The following is a 17,885-nucleotide window of genomic DNA, read 5'->3' as shown; positions in this document are numbered from 1 at the left end:
CTCTGAACTGACTTGGACCTGGGGATCATAACTTGCTAACTTTGCTTGCCCCTACCGGTCCGTTGGTCCCAGGGCCAGCCTCTCTAGGTGAAGATGCAGCCTTTGGTCCTTTGGTGCCTCCAGAGACCAGGAGCAGGAACGGTCCAAAGTGGCATTGGGTCCGTGGTGGGGAGATGGGGACAGCACCCGCCCTACTGTTGCATTCTTTACTGTGCCTCCACAAAGAGCTACAGGGAAGATAGTATGTTTTTATAAACACTACAATATGGATGCGTCCTGTCAGGTCTAAACACCTAAAACATCATACATACATGCAGGGAAAGAAAAAGGCACAGAGACAATTAGTTTAGTTTTACTCGCGAGGAGAGTAGGAAGAGACTGCAGAGTTTACAAATCTCCAACCCACTCTGCTCGTCTTCAGCTTTCTCCTCGCTATTTATTAAAGTAAAGGGATATCCCTAATTACACAAGCTGAGGTTGTACTAAGGGAAAGGGAAACAAAATGATCTTACTTTAAACCTCAGCATATATGTTAAAACAAAGCATGTGGTTGTTTTACAATTAAATTTGTTTCAAGAACACATGTTTAGAAGAAACATGTGATAGAGGATGTTCAGGACTCTTTTACAGCCCGTTACAGTCCGTTGCATGACCTTTATCTGTAACGATCTTTAGCAAGAGTTAATAAGCGATGAATCACACATTATACATCATAATAGTTAATCAGTACACAACCCATGAAACACACACGGAGTAAAAGTATAAATAAAATATTTCTAACACGTCCCAATTCAGTGGCTGCATCCTTTTACCATCATCATCTTAATGTAACTTGATCGCCTAGCAACCGTGACACCATCGGGCATACATATATGAAACCAGTGGAGTCCCAACCTTTATAACTAGTAACAGAATTTAAAAAATCTAATGCAACATCGCCATGGGACCAAAGTTATGAATAAATTATTATTTAGATCAGGGTTCTTACTTTTAATTATTAATGGAAAACTTATCATGAAATCATCTAGAAGATGCCTAAAGCTTTCTGTGTTGATTTTCAAAGAGATTAAGAAAAACAACATTCTTGTGAAAAATATATCAGCTTAGAGGAATTATTTGGCTATGAAAAACCTGGTTTTTAAACATACAAATAAATTTCTCATCCACAATATTGAGGATAAATTAAGCATTTTTTTCTGGACCCAGACCATTTGCTCCTGTTTTTGTAAATTTAGTCTTTGTACCGTAGCCACAGGCATGTTTCTGCTGTTAAAGAAAAGAGACATTAGAGTTGTAAACAAAAAAGGTAACAGAGAGCATAAAAATAATTTATAAATTAGAAATAGACACCTCGAATTTAAGGATCTCATTGATTTAGAAACTGCACTAATTATTATATTATATTATTGTTTTTAGTCTTGTTGAATTAGGAACTGATCACAGAAGAAGTAATTTCCACACTAACTTTCAACCTAAGTGCTATATAAATGTTAATAAAATAAGGACAACATTTTAAGTAAATACATACAATTATGACACAATGTACTGTAATCTCATGTACTGTCATAAGACAATAGTGTTACCATTAAAGATATGTGTAAGGCATTTGGTGCCTGTGTGTGGATTTATGCTAAGAGCAACATGACCAACATGTCATGCTAACCCCGAAATCCAACATACTCCATCAGCGCTACACTGCGCTCCAGACGCCTGCACAAAGCAAAGCATACAGCCTCCGCTGTGGAGATCGTAGAGGGCATGCGCGAGATGATTAAATTCAAAGCAGCAAAACATGTGGAAATTATCCAGGGTTTCCGCGGATCATTAAAAATAATTACAATTCATTAATTTTGGGGGATTTTTTCATAAATTTTTATTTTTTCATAAATGTTTTTTTATTTTTTTTATTTTTCGGTGTAACAATAAACATATACCGAACCGAACCGTAAACCGTGACCACGAAACCGTGAACCGAACCGAACCGTGGATTTTGTGAACCGTTCCACCCCTAGTGTGGATAGGGGGTTAGAAGCACAATATGTTACTAATGTAATCTTTTCTTTTACTTTTTTTCTTTTCATAAATAGTTAACAAACAATGAATTTTTTCACGTAAAAAATTATATAAGAAAATATTTATTCATAAATGTAACTAATAAACATATATTTATTTATGTGAGGATGAGTTAATTCTTCATCTCCTCATATAACTCACTCCAGTATAGTAAAAAAAAAAATATTAATAATAATTTTGAAGCTTAACCTTTATGTCAGCCAAGATTTATTCAATAGCAAGCCAAAGTATTAAATGAAGATGAACATGAAAGTCTGAAAATATGAATAAGTCATGTGTTTAATTTCCACCCAGCAGTTTAGCATGATGAGCGGGAAGACTTCCTGGTTAGCTGACAGCAGCCGAGGCAAGATGGTGCTGAGAAACATCTGATTGCTTTTCAAGTATTTATACTGCACAAAAAACTGCAAAAAATAAGCAAAAAATGTGTTAAATTAAATGTATTACCCTTCATTTAAGTAGGTAAATAAGATGGTTTGCATAAGGATTGAGTATTTTTACTCTTAAAATTAGATAATTAGATACTAAATTTTTTTTGCTGTGTAAGTTATTCTCAAAATGCCTTAAAAGTTTATTCTGTGTTATAGAAGGTGTAATTTATTTTTATGTTATTTACAATTTGTGCCTAGGAACGTCAAGCATGACTACCTGAGTTTGACCAATCTGCTTCGACCTGAACTGAATTATGGGAAAGGACCCTCCAGATTGGCCAAATAAAGGACGTATTTGTGTGCTGCATTTAAAACCATGTTAAGGCCCTGTCACACCTTACCGATTTAGAAAGAGTATGCCTGACGTCCCACAACCTCCTAAAATGCTGAATAAAGTATTCATAATGAGTCCAGAACTTATGAACAACAACGACCGAACATATGCATAACCCTAAGCAAGCATAATGTCCATGAAATGATACTTGGCCATTAAGAAGCATCAGGTAAAGCTGCTCCCCTCAGGTGCAGCGATGCACCTGGAGGTCTGCAATAAAAGATGTCTTGGATTGCTGTATTAACCTAGCTGCTGTTTACCCAAAATAAGTAGAATAAATAAATAAAAGAAAGGAAAGAATGTTTGGCAGCGTAATGCTCATGAAATGTGACAAGCCAGCTTCCTGAGGAATGCGCCGGAATGCGTCCGGCCAAGATAAAAAGAATTCTTTGACCTTTCTATTAACCTAGCTGCTGTTTACCGCCCCACAAAAAGAAGTAAAAAAAAGAAATTAAAGAAAAAGCAAGAAAGAAGGTTTGCAGTGGAAGCAGATACAGCGTAATTCCTGCTAGGAAGTTTGATGGTGGTGGGCGTGAACGCAGGGAGGATCTATCACCCTCACCTTCTCCCTCACCCTGTGATGGGGATGAAGTCTGGAGGAGAACTGATGGTTTCCTCCTTTGGACCAAAAGCTGCTAATATATGGAGAGATATTTGTGCCATCGGTTTGAGCGCGCAGGAACCAATCCGAGCGTGCAGTGAGACAACACGCGCGCGCGCAAAACCGGTCTGGCGCGCGCTCAACTCTGAAAAATATGGCAAGCCAAGAAGGTCATATTTCGCATTGAATTCTCGCGTTAAGATTGAAGTTAACCCGCAAAAAACGCGCGTTCCCCCGAGATTACGACGCTTTTTACGCCGTCTTTTACCAACAAGCGCCGCCTTTTACGCGCGTCATGATAGTACCGCAAGACGCGCGTTAAATACGCGCGTTGTGTCGGTCAGAACGCGCGTTAAATACGCGCGTTGTGTCGGTCAGAACGCGCGTATTTAACGCGCGTTTTCCTAATATGATAATGATGTCCTTCCTTCTTTTCCCACAGCCAATGCATTTGAACTGGTTGCATCCAATGGCTGATCAAGGCAGCCAGACCAAGAAAGTTCAGCATAGATCTGCTTTGTGGAAAACTGCACAGAGCTCAAAGTTGCAGCATTGCCAAAATTCACTGCATTGCCGTTTCACAAAGACTTAATGTTAGGAATATATCCACTACATACACTTTGCTGTTATTTTGAATCCATTCCATACCTATTTTCATGTAAAAACGTTTTGCATCGCCAACTGATGTTTTGTATTTACCGGGATTACTAGGAATGTTTCACCACTTATCATCACCGAGAGGCGGCGTAGTGGGTTAAGTAACCGCCTTCAATGCGAATTTTTGCTTCGTGGCAGGTTCGAATCCGGCGGAGGCAGTCCGACTTTTCCCTTTATGTTCTTTCTTGTCTCCAACCAAGCCCATTTATTTATTTATTTTTTTCTGAGAATATAATCATAAATGTAGCCTACTTCACTGTTTTTGATCCATCGCCATGCATTCTGTCATGTAAAAACATTTTATATTGTACTAATAAAATGACAATAAAGGGGACACTTGTCTTCCAGAAAATTTGCCGGTCTGACTTGTTTTCTGTATATTTTCCTGCATATCACCAACCTTTTCCCATAATGCTTTCTACAGCCATGGAGCAACTGCTGTTAAAATTAAATTAACAGGAACATTTCTTATTAAAAGTGTTATTAGTGCAATGAGAAAAAACTTGCTTAGTTGAGCCAGTGGAGGTTTGATGATCCCCATAGCTCATGTTCTCTGTCTCCTACATATACACACACACATATATATATATATATATATATATATATATATATATATATATATATATATATATATATATATATATATATATATATATATATATATATATATATATATATATATATATATAAACCACGTCACATAAATGTTCTTTCAGTCTACAATACTTTCAGTCTGCAGATGGCGCCATATAACGGGTAGGCTACTGGCAGAGCAGCAAACAGGTGTTTGCACCAAAGCTGGGGAACAATATAGGCAAGGTGTGTCTCTTTTTCAAGAGAGAACTGGATACTGGATTCTTTCATCTTTTTTATTTATTATGAACTATTATTTATCTATTTCCCACTACCTTTGACCACTAGTCAGTACCTTTACTTATGTGTACTGGAACAAGATCCAAATGTGCAAGAGTCTAATTACATTTTCATTGTGGAATAGGAGACAAGGTATGGGTGCAGCACCTTCCATTGGGGGTGTATCCAGAAAACAGGTACTACGTTATTTAGATGTTACATTTAATTTTAACAGCAGTTGTTCCGTGGCTGCAGAAAGCATTATGAGCTTGGGAAAAGGTTAGCGATATGCAGGAAACATACAGAAAACAAGTCAGACAGACACATTTTCTGGAGGACAAGTGGCCCCTTTATTGTCATTTTATTAGCACTATGTAAAAAGTTGTTACATGACAGAATGAATGGCGATGGATCAAAAACAACAGAGAAGTGGGCTACATTTATGGATTATATTCTTGGTTAGAGGCAAGAGAGAATATCAAAGGCATAGGTTTTAATTCAGCTTTGGTAGGGACACTCTAGGCTAAAACAGGCGAAACTTCTGACTGCAGTTCTATGAAGAAGCAGGAGATAGTTTGGATTTTTGGAACTTGAGAAATGAAAGTAACCAAAGTTAGGATTTCTTTTATAAAACAAAATATTCTGAGTCAGACAGGAGTTCTGAAAACTGCTGTCAAAATGAGCAGTCTGTAATCTATCAACATTTCTGATTCCCTTTCACCAGTATTTCTTTTCTATTACTGTTTTCTGTTTTTTGACGGCAGTTCAGGTGTATATAAAAGCTGTTAATTTATTTTGTAGAACATAACAACACGAGAAGGATGCTGACGTTCTTCTATTTTTTTGTTTTCCACATAAAAATAGTTCTATTCAATTGATTCTACTTCTAGAAATAGGATAAAGACACACAGAGGAACTCTATTTACACTGATTCTATTTTTCTAGATTTCCACACAGTCCATAAGTAAATTAGTACATTAATCTCTGGTAAATAATGCTTGAATCTGGCTGTTTATTTTGGATACTATTACATTACAAGATAATAATTGTTTAAAGTGATTTTATATTTTAATAAACTTTGGCTGATTCTTAGTGTTGTGTTTGTAGATGATGCCACTAAAAAAGAAAATAGACATAAGGAGCTTTTAAACAGCAAGCAATATAGGATGATGATAAAAGGTTGTTACATTTAATCCTTTACTATTATAGACGCACTTGTAGAATAGAAACATTATATGATTGTAGGAAACAGATATAATGATGCAGGGCAGCCTCAGGGTGAAGCAGCTGCCCTTCACTGCTGCATGATGGAAGAAATGTGTTTGGAATGCTATCATAAAATTAGGGCTGCAACTAATGATTATTCTGCAAATTGATTAATCTGTTGATTATGTTTTTGATGAATTGATTAATATTCAGATCACCCAAAGGTTCCTAAAAGTAGATTTTTTTACGAAATGACCCCAGGTGAAACAGAAACGTTTCCTCTTGAGGAGTTCTGGATGGAGAATATTGACAGACTAAAAGTTTTTTTTGTCTTAAATGCAAAATGTTTACATATTTTTTCATAATCTTGGTATAATTCCTGCTCTAAGTGGGTCGCTCTATTGGCTAAAGGCACATCTTAGTGGCTCTATACTCCAGTTAATTATTAATCAATTACTAAATCAGTTGACAATTATTTAAATTATTGATAGATATGATTAATTGTTTTAGCCATAGAAAAAAAATTATGAAATGGGCTACATAGAGTAACTACAGCCCAGATGTACAACTTGTATAGTGAAGTTAATATTTCAAAATGCTCAGTGTGAGTTCCTCTTATAGTTCCAGTGCACATGTAAATACAATACATTTATTTGCCGTCCGTTGAATGTATTATTTTGCATGACACAGAGAGAGCATATTACATAAAAAAATAAGAGTGGGTTTCACCTGTTTACCTCTGCACAATTATATATCTTCAAAAGAAAACCCATGATACGTCAACATATAACAGGCATATTTAGATTATATTTGGTTAAATAGGAATGTATTTACCTTCTGTCTTACTGGTAAGTTTAAATGCAAACATTTTCAAAGTGGAAAAAAGTCCTAATTGCACATTGATCAGAGCCAGTGATGCTTCAAACATTGCTAAATAGCATCTAGTGAGTGTAGTGCTTATAAGATTTGTATTAATCTAGGAAGAAATTATGCTGTTCTCTTTAAACACATCAAAGCCTGATGCTCACATTAAGCATAAAAAAAGAGTATGCATCTTTTTGCAAAGGACCAATGACATTAGACCAATGAAACTGAAGACCAATAGTGTCCCTGCCAAAGCTGAAATCAAACCTATGCCTTTGATATTCTCTCTTGCCTCTAACCAAGAATATAATCCATAAATGTAGCCCACTTCTCTGTTGTTTTTGATCCATCGCCATTCATTCTGTCATGTAACAACTTTTTACATAGTGCTAATAAAATGACAATAAAGGGGCCACTTGTCCTCCAGAAAATGTGTCTGTCTGACTTGTTATCGCTAACCTTTTCCCAAGCTCATAATGCTTTCTGCAGCCACGGAACAACTGCTGTTAAAATTAAATGTAACATCTAAATAACGTAGTACCTGTTTTCTGGATACACCCCCAATGGAAGGTGCTGCACCCATATCTTGTCTCCTACTCCACAATGAAAATGTAATTAGACTCTTGCACATTTGGATCTTGTTCCAGTACACATAAGTAAAGGTATTGACTAGTGGTAAAAGGTAGTGGGAAATAGATAAATAATAGTTCATAATAAATAAAAAAGATGAAAGAATCCAGTATCCAGTTCTCTCTTGAAAAAGAGACACACCTTGCCTATATTGTTCCCCAGCTTTGGTGCAAACACCTGTTTGCTGCTCTGCCAGTAGCCTACCCGTTATATGGCGCCATCTGCAGACTGAAAGTATTGTAGACTGAAAGAACATTTATGTGACGTGGTTTATATATATATATATATATATATATATATATATATATATATATATATATATATATATATATATATATATATATATATATATATATATATATATATATATATATATATATATATATATGTGTGTATATGTAGGAGACAGAGAACATGAGCTATGGGGATCATCAAACCTCCACTGGCTCAACTAAGCAAGTTTTTTCTCATTGCACTAATAACACTTTTAATAAGAAATGTTCCTGTTAATTTAATTTTAACAGCAGTTGCTCCATGGCTGTAGAAAGCATTATGGGAAAAGGTTGGTGATATGCAGGAAAATATACAGAAAACAAGTCAGACCGGCAAATTTTCTGGAAGACAAGTGTCCCCTTTATTGTCATTTTATTAGTACAATATAAAATGTTTTTACATGACAGAATGCATGGCGATGGATCAAAAACAGTGAAGTAGGCTACATTTATGATTATATTCTCAGAAAAAAATAAATAAATTAATGGGCTTGGTTGGAGACAAGAAAGAACATAAAGGGAAAAGTCGGACTGCCTCTGCCGGATTCGAACCTGCCACGAAGCAAAAAAATCGCATTGAAGGCGGTTACTTAACCCACTACGCCGCCTCTCGGTGATGATAAGTGGTGAAACATTCCTAGTAATCCCGGTAAATACAAAACATCAGTTGGCGATGCAAAACGTTTTTACATGAAAATAGGCATGGAATGGATTCAAAATAACAGCAAAGTGTATGTAGTGGATATATTCCTAACATTAAGTCTTTGTGAAACGGCAATGCAGTGAATTTTGGCAATGCTGCAACTTTGAGCTCTGTGCAGTTTTCCACAAAGCAGATCTATGCTGAACTTTCTTGGTCTGGCTGCCTTGATCAGCCATTGGATGCAACCAGTTCAAATGCATTGGCTGTGGGAAAAGAAGGAAGGACATCATTATCATATTAGGAAAACGCGCGTTAAATACGCGCGTTGTGACCGACACAACGCGCGTATTTAACGCGCGTTCTGACCAACACAACGCGCGTATTTAACGCGCGTCTTGCGGTACTATCATGACGCGCGTAAAAGGCGGCGCTTGTTGGTAAAAGACGGCGTAAAAAGCGGCGTAATCTCGGGGGAACGCGCGTTTTTTGCGGGTTAACTTCAATCTTAACGCGAGAATTCAATGCGAAATATGACCTTCTTGGCTTGCCATAGAAAAACCCTCTCAACACACTGTTCTCGCGCTCAGTTTCATCTCTGCGCGTGCTCGAATCCGTCTCTGCTCGCGCTCGCTCGACCTGCTCTCTCTCCGCGCTCAACACCAGCTGTGCGCTCGGCTGTTTCTGCGCTCGCAACTTCAGCAATGTATGTAAATGAACCATACCATCAGCCAATCACACGCAGCTTCTTTTCATCCAATGAAAGCATTCCTTCCTTCTTCTTCTTCTTCTTCTTTTCTATCATGGCGGATCGCAAGCAACTTTAAGGTGTATACCGCCACCTACTGTTCATGAGTGTGTAGCAACATTGTTTTACCATACTTGAACCTGAAATATCCTCCTTATTTTTCTTTTAAAACAGCAAATTTAAATCCATGTCAATAGCAGGTAAAAGAGATGGATGAGGCAATGATCTAATAACTGTTTTACTGAAGTTTATTTGAGATCATTCAAGATATTTTATAGTACTATCTTAGGAATGTTGACAAAATAACTGTAAGAGTTGTTTGATTTTCCTGATTGTGTTTTTATTTATTTTATTTATTTATTTTTTCATTTAACCGGATGTAGTATTTGGAACGAATGCTTACATATTAATGAACTGTAAAACATATGAACCTGAAAGGGAGAAATTGAGAAGAGTAGTTGAAATGACAGGCCAAGAATGGAGTCTTAAAGGATTATTGGGAAATAAAGGAAATATAAAGGATATTTATAGATTAAGGAAAGCATTATTTAGTTATCTGCAGAATACAAAATTAAAAAATAGAATTTAATAGATGTAAAACAATGTTGCTACACACTCATGAACAGTAGGTGGCGGTATACACCTTAAAGTTGCTTGCGATCCGCCATGATAGAAAAGAAGAAGAAGAAGAAGAAGAAGAAGAAGGAAGGAATGCTTTCATTGGATGAAAAGAAGCTGCGTGTGATTGGCTGATGGTATGGTTCATTTACATACATTGCTGAAGTTGCGAGCGCAGAAACAGCCGAGCGCACAGCTGGTGTTGAGCGCGGAGAGAGAGCAGGTCGAGCGAGCGCGAGCAGAGACGGATTCGAGCACGCGCAGAGATGAAACTGAGCGCGAGAACAGTGTGTTGAGAGGGTTTTTCAGAGTTGAGCGCGCGCCAGACCGGTTTTGCGCGCGCGCGTGTTGTCTCACTGCACGCTCGGATTGGTTCCTGCGCGCTCAAACCGATGGCACAAATATCTCTCCATACTAATACGCCATTATAAAGTAGCTGGAAGTTAGAAACATGTTGACATGCATTGGAAATAAGTTCTTGATAAGTTACGCATCAGTTATGCACAATTTACTCATAGGTTATGGATAAGCTGGACGCCACGACTTATGAGTAACTTCCTCTTAACGTATGTCAACCATCACATAACTTACCTATAACTTATCCCCCCACGTATGGCATACGCCTGCATACTCGCCGTATGTCAACTTGTGACAGCGTGTTTCCTCATGCTCATTGTGCATTAACTTATAAAAACGTACCCATAACTTATTCAATGTATGGCAGCGTTTTTGACATTTTTTTTTACATCAGGCATACGCTGGTCTAAATCTTCAAGGTGTGACAGGAGCTTTAGGAGGAGTTTTGGTTTCTGACAAGATTTGGGGGAATTACGTGATGTAATCGGTCATCAAACCTTCGAAGGATGCAGCCTCTGATTGTGAACACACTCTACAGTATTACTTAAAACCTCAGAGTACCCAGAGATGCGCTATTGTAATAAACCACCATACAGACTCACCCCTGCAGCTTGGCTCCTTGCCGCTCCAAACCGGAAGCGATGCGTTGATGCAAGTGAGCTGAGATTTCCCCTGCAGGTGATAACCCATGTGGCAGTGAAAGCGAGCTATGCCTCCTGGGAGCAGATCCAGCACTGACACCTCCCCAAAGTGAGGTCTCTTTGGAAGTGAGCAACTCAGCCTGAAAACTACGAGACAAGAGATTAAAGAAGTGACGTTCGAGCACATTTGGTAAATCTTTAAAAAAGGCAGGTGGAAAAAAAACAATATGTTTTAGAGAAGGAAATATAGCTTTAAAAGATTTAGATGTTGCATCGATTCCAAGCTTCCTTTTCTGTTGGTTTTCCATCTTCGTGGTTAAAGTTACACTAGCGCCAGAACTGCTCAGCTCCAGTTCAACTTACTTTTAATTGTTTGCTGTTTCTATGTGAACCTAAACGACCATCAGATGCAGCTTTACTTCCACTAGGGATGTAATTTATGTATCAAATAATTAATTATTAGAGTGGAGTATCTCTGCTTCTTTCTGTATCTCTGCTTCTGTCTCCTTGAACCCCAGTCGGCCTCGGCAGATGGCCGCTCACACTGAGCCTGGTTCTACTGGAGGTTTCTTCCTGTTAAAAGGGAGTTTTTCCTCTCCACTGTCGCTACAAGCATGCTTAGTGTGAGGGATTGCCTTCGAGTCAATGAGTCGATGCAATCAACTGGTTTTCCTTAGATAGAACACTTGGAAACTTGAAAGCTGGATTATTCATCCACATCAGCTTCACTTTCATATGGACTTCCTGAGCACCTGTGGGTACAGCATGAACTGACAAACCGTAATAAGCTTTGCAGGTTTGATGGAATAATATTTCTCGGCTGTTAATGCAGTCTTTATCATCTTATCTGAGTCTGTGCCATCGTAGAAGCGATGTAAAAGGATTAGATGATTATGATTAACAGCGCAGGTGGGTTGTTGTCGTCGTATGTACGACAACGTCCTCAGACACACATAGAAAACAACCTACAACACACACTCTCACCATACAATGTCCCATATTCTCAGCCTCCTAATGAGATGAGAGATAATTAATCAGAGCTCTAATCAGCTAATTCACATGACAGATTCAATCACCGTGCTGAGTGACTCAATGAGAAGGTATTTGATTACGCAATTAACACATACACTTTAGAGAGCACAAGCAGCCTCTTAATGAAAGGGCTGTTGGAAAAATTCTATAACCAGTTTATATAAACACATGATTATGTTTCCTGTGTTTGTGCACCAATGGTGCGAGGTGACTCACTCTGGTAGTGGAGCTGGAAGAGGCCCATGCTGCCCTCCGGGGCGGAGCGGTAGTAGACGGACAGAGAGTTGGTGGGACTGCGGATCACCTGACCCTCCACCAGCAGCGTGTGGTTGGCCAGAACCAGCATGGCGCCGCGGTCATCTACACCTCTGATGGACAGCTGCTCGCTGTCTGACAGATTCACGTTCTTCACCTGAACACACAGAAAGTTATTGTCCTAATTAGAGACGATCTGAGCCACTGTTTAGACTCTATTTAATGAAAAAGGCTTTTCAGTGGATGTACACTGAGATAAAAGATGTTACATTTTCTGCTTTGTGTTTGTCTCTGATAAAGCCACATTTCTATTTTTTTTTTATATTAAGGATTAATTTACAATTTGAAAACAACACATTCCAAATTGTTTTGATTCTCCCCTTTTTGGGACTTTAGTTTTTAGTTTTCAGTTATCAGTAGTGTTGCACCGATACCAGTATGGGGCAGGGCCCTGATCCAGCACTAAAATGGTGGTATCGGTATCGGCAAGTACCAACAAATAGGGCACCGATACCATTTTGAGAGCCAAAAGTTTATTCAACTATTGTCACCCATTACCGGTTAATAATAAAAAGTTCTGCTGGATTCTGTTTTTATTAGTCTTTTTCCTGCTTCATAAAGGTAGGCAGCAGCTTGATAAAGCCATGATGGCAATTATTTTACATCCAAGTAGTATTCAGTTCTTCATATATACACACACATCAATTTCAAACAGATGGTATCGGTATGGTACCATTATTGGCCAATACTGCACAGCCGTGTATCGGGGCCAAAATATGTCATTGGCGCAACACTATCAGTAATTCTGTTTTGCTTATCTTTGTTTCATTTTTTATTTTGTGTTATATTTAAGCAGTCTCAAGTTACTCTCTGTTGCCCCCTTGTGCCTGTCTCCTTTCCCCTTGCTCCCTTCTAGTCACTTCCATCCACATCTGCTCCATATCATCTGATTACCCGTCTTTGTTCAGTCTCCCTTATATTCTCTCCGTGTGCAGTTATTCAGTGCTGTTTCCCTGTTGTTTAATTGCTTCCTCATCTCTGGCTCCCCACGTGAGTTTACTCTGACTTTTTATGGTTTTTGGTTCTCAGCAGTGATGGTGAGATGAAGCCTCATGAGGCTCCACCAATCAACAGCCTGAGTCCACTTTGACCTACTGCCCAATTTGATGCTGGTTCACTAACTGTTTGGAGCTGGAGAAGTTCCATCTTTCTCCAGCAGAGTCCGCCATGGATCCTCCCGAGCTGAGCCTTCGACACACCTGAGGCGCATCTCATCATCAGAGGATCCACAGTATATAACCTGCCTTCAGACCTTGCCTCGACGCCGCAGTGTTAAATCCAGTTGGTTAGCACCTAAGCCTAGTATCTTCTGAGAACCTGTGTTGCCATTGAATCCAGATTGGATTCTAACCCTTTGTCTCTGCTTTCAGGAATCCTGTTTTTCTCCTGTGAAGCTCTGGAAGAGCGTAACCTGCCGAGCCTGCCCTCTGAGCCAAACCTGAAGACTCTTCTCTGGATTCCCATGCAGCTCTGGACTAAGAGCTGGAAACCCAAAGCCAAGGTCTGCCCTCACGCTAGAAGTAAGACGCTGAAGCAGTTATCGGACTCTGCTGAACTAAACAATCTCTGGACCCAATAGTTCCTCCCTCAAAGCCTAAACCGGACTTCTCAAGGTATAAACCTGAAACTCTTAAACTCAAACTCAACTGCATCGAAGCTAACTGAACAATCTCCCACACAGACTCCAGTGAACCAGCCCCCAGGCCTGAACCAGTACCAGTGTTATTTCCATGTGCTTGTGAACAATAAACTTGTTAAACTTTTCTTCAGTCTCCGTGGTGTTCTGCATATTGGGCTTTTCAGTAACCCATCATGACACTAACAGATGTTTTTATTTATCAAACCAGAGCCAAAGTATAACTTCACATAATGCTTGACATTGTTGTCATAAAATACAACTTGTTTCTCGTAATTTTAAGACTTAATCTTTTCTTCTCTTAATATTACGACTTTATTCTCATAATTTTATGACTATTATGTTGTGACTTTTTCCTCATAATGTTACGACTTAATTCATGAAATAGAAGGAAAAGAAATCTCTAGCCTGGCCCCAATACTCTGTCATATTGTTTGGCATGGCTGATTAAGACACTTTTAAGTTTTACCACTAGGAGGCAGAAGACTTGGAGGCATCCACATGACGACAGGAACACAAACACTGCAGCATCCCTAAACACAATCACACTAGTAGTGATAAGCAAACACTCTGCTGGCCGTGAACATGTCACATCCTGACTGCAGTCGTCATGTGTGGGATTTCCCTGGGGCTGAGACACACCTGCAGCTCCACTCCGTAGCCGGTGTAGACGGTCACAGTGTAGGTGCAGTGCAGGAAGAGGCCGTCAGGCAGAGGCGGGTTGTCAGAGGAGTCTATGTATCCCTCTGGGTCTGTGAAATTAACCATGCAGCTGGATGCAGCTGAGGAGAAAGCAGAGAGTTTGGGTTATTTTTCCCCATTGAATATGCTTGTAATCCCCTTTAATGGTGTTCTAACTGGGATCCTCTCTAGAAATCCCTGCTGTATGTAATTAAAGAAGGACATTAAAGGGATTTTAACCACTACACAGCGCAAAAAGGTCAGCAAGGACTAACGGCGGACTCAGAATAAATAGCCACACTCTTTCCTCAAAGGCTTTTAAGAAGCTTCATGCTAAAACATGTTATATTTGTTGTTCCTTATTAAGCTTCTTGTACTCACTTTTAATGGCATATTGCAATTTGTTTTTACTTTGTAGATAAACCGTTTGGCATTCATACAGTAGACCATAGATCTATTTGGCATTCTGTCATATTAGAACCATAAAGATAAATGGGCTTTCTTTAGAGACTTAGACTTTAGACAGATTTTATTTGTCATTTTGTTTACAAAAGTGTAAAACAAAAAGAAATTTCGTTTGGAAATTCTAATTTCTTAAGATTATGACAAACAAAAAAGGTGAATGAATAAGGAAAGAAATCAGTATCATACCACCTTCTTCTGATACTTCAGCAGCAAATCTTTGGTAGTCTGACTCTACCAACTTTGTGCATCAATAGCCTTTTTTTCCCCTTTCCTTTTCAAACGTAACTCAGTCTAATTTAAGTATGATAGACAGTGTCTGTAATTATCGGTGTTTCAGCTTTACCAAACACTGTGAATTAGTTATACAGTAGCAGCCATTCCAAATTGCCCTGCCCAGTCAAACACCAGCCAAATGGCAGCCCACTTCCCTGCAGCTCCCAGCAAAATCATTCCCAACTTCCACCCACTGGCCTTCTCCTGGGCATGCATATTTTTTTTACTCACCCTGTCAATGAATTACAGTGTCTGACCAGGAGATGATGCTTCACTTTAGATTTTGATGTCCATAAATCATGACAGAAAGGATATTTTAGTCCAAAGATCGATGTTTAAAAAGTAAATGTAGGGGACCAGCCAAGGGCCCATCAAGGAAAGTGGGGAAATTGTGAATGGCTACTACTCTAGGTGTAAACTTTTTCTGGCTCTATGCTAAGCTTCTGTTTAATTCTTGATTCTTCTGCAGACTCAAAGGTTTTTGTTTTTTTCCAGTACAGCCCAGTGTTTTTTTCCACATTTCCTCCTATAAACTCTCCCTACAGCATGATGCTGCCACTTTCTAACCAGAGCTAATTTCTTAACTCTAAAAGTAATGGTATGTTCACATACATCAACCTTCATTTGCAGCCCCTTCCCAGTCAAACACAAGCCGAATGGCAGCCCACTTCCCTGCAGCTCCCAGCAAAATCCCCTCCAACTTCCAGTCACTGGCATTTTCCTGGGCATGCATATTTTTTTACTCTCACTCCAATTTTTCACTGAATTACAGGATCTTTAGATCTTAATGTCCACGAATCATGACAGAAAGAATATTTTTGGACAAATATTGATGTTCAAAAAGGAATGGTAGGGGACTAGTTAAGGAACAGCAAAGGATCAGCCAAGAGCCCATGAAGGAGAGTGGGGAAATTTTTAATGCCTACTACTGTATAAAGCAGGGGTCACCAACCTTTTTAAGGCTGAGGGCCACTTCAAGGGTACCGAGACGTAGGAAAGGCGACCATTACTGACCCATGAGCTGCAAGGGTTAGCGTTAGCCTAAACTTTGTTCATTATCAACATATTTTTATCGTTTCTGTTCATTTCTAAGTTTATTTAGACATTGTCATTTTGAAATCTTTATAAATGATTAAAAAGAAGAGCAACAGAATAAAATAAAATTTCAAACTTAGCCCACTGGTGGGTTGTTCTTTATTTAGAAGACTCTGAGGGCCCCCCATGTGGTCCTTGAGTGCACCTTGGTGCCCACGGGCACTGCGTTGGTGACCCCTGGTATAAAGCTTCAAAAAAGTTCTGCTGCAATCACTCACCTTTAAAAATCACGTTATTAGTGAAACTATGTCCACCTGTGTGTTATCTAGGTTCTACTCCACAAAAATATGAACACAGGATATTTTCATAAATGGCATCAATAACAGGTGTGTCCACACAAGTGTACACAGCACAAATGAAGAAGCTGTAGAATATATGAAGGGCCCTTTGGTGGCGCTGTGACACTGCCACAGAATCACACCCAAACTGACAAAAACACTGGGACTCGATCCAAATGCGTCCAACTGTAGTCCTTAGCTCCTTCTCTGTAGTTCTTAGCTAATGTTCTCTCCGAACATTATCCGGGGTGGAGCCTCAGACTGCTGTGATAAATCCAGGCAGACTGCAGCCTTACAGACAGATGTCATCATGCGGTGGTCACACTTTTCAAAATGGGACTTCAGCTTTCAGGAGAAGAACTACCAAACAAAAAAAGGTGAAGTGAACGGCTGCTGTTTGCTGTTTTAAAACCGAAAATATAAAAAGGTGTGAACATTTTCATGTTTTACAAAAAGGACATGAATAAATATATATTTTGTTTTAAACACCGTGAGGTAGGCTGTGCTTATACGTTCTGTTATGCAAAGGATTGTGAGCAACCAAATAGCTCCTAGAGGCATATTTATATGTCAAGAGTCCCCTATGATAATTGCACTGGAGATAGGAAGCATACTGCTTCCTGGTGCTAGTTCCTTCTTAAATGCCAGCACTATTCAAATAGCACTACTGGGGATGTGCCTCAGCCATGGATTATGTGTCCTGACATATTTGAGGTATTCGGATTGAGCCAGGGCATGTGTGGACAGCTCATGTGGGGTGAAAACAGTACCATGGCAGTAAAGAGGCAGGCTAGGTTAAGTAGGTTGAGCTGCATCATTGCTGTTTCGAAAAAAAGATTCAGCACTTTTGTAAACACTGAAACATGAAACCAGCGTTCTTTGATTTTTACACTCTGGGACCCAATAAAAAAATATACAATTCAGCTCTCTGAGTGTCTTTAATGAACGTACAAGCATTAGGATGTCTAGCGGTGCACCTAGTCCCGGGAAACCCGAGGCTCGAAGTCAATGACCGAATTTGTAATCGTATCTTCTGACCTTCAGCCGCATGTCTTGGACTCTCAGGTGAAGAGAGGGGCGGAGATGTCCACCAGCCACCACCTGGTGGTGAGTTGGATGTGCTGGAAGAGGAGGAAGCCAGACAGACTCGGAAGACCCAAGCAAGTAGTGAGGGTCTGCTAGGAAT

The 17,885-nt window shown here is 39.3% G+C and overlaps 1 protein-coding gene across 1 annotated transcript in view; it reads right to left on the bottom strand.

The window, feature by feature from the left end:
* The window catches only part of LOC119795966 (seizure 6-like protein), a 199,611-nt gene that overhangs the window by 57,925 nt on the left and 123,801 nt on the right, over positions 1–17,885 (bottom strand). The window contains exons 3-6 of the mRNA XM_038304232.1: positions 14,550–14,689; positions 12,173–12,368; positions 10,886–11,071; positions 56–227 (exon numbers count right to left, since the gene is read on the bottom strand). Of these exons, the coding sequence (XP_038160160.1) occupies positions 56–227; positions 10,886–11,071; positions 12,173–12,368; positions 14,550–14,689 (694 nt within the window). The remainder of the gene's footprint in view (positions 1–55; positions 228–10,885; positions 11,072–12,172; positions 12,369–14,549; positions 14,690–17,885) is intronic.

The sequence above is a fragment of the Cyprinodon tularosa genome, unplaced genomic scaffold, assembly GCF_016077235.1.
Source record: "Cyprinodon tularosa strain WSP-4 unplaced genomic scaffold, ASM1607723v1 ctg529, whole genome shotgun sequence".
Lineage (NCBI taxonomy): Eukaryota > Metazoa > Chordata > Actinopteri > Cyprinodontiformes > Cyprinodontidae > Cyprinodon > Cyprinodon tularosa.
Note: the sequence above shows the minus strand (reverse complement) of the source record. Positions and strands in the feature narration are given on the sequence as shown.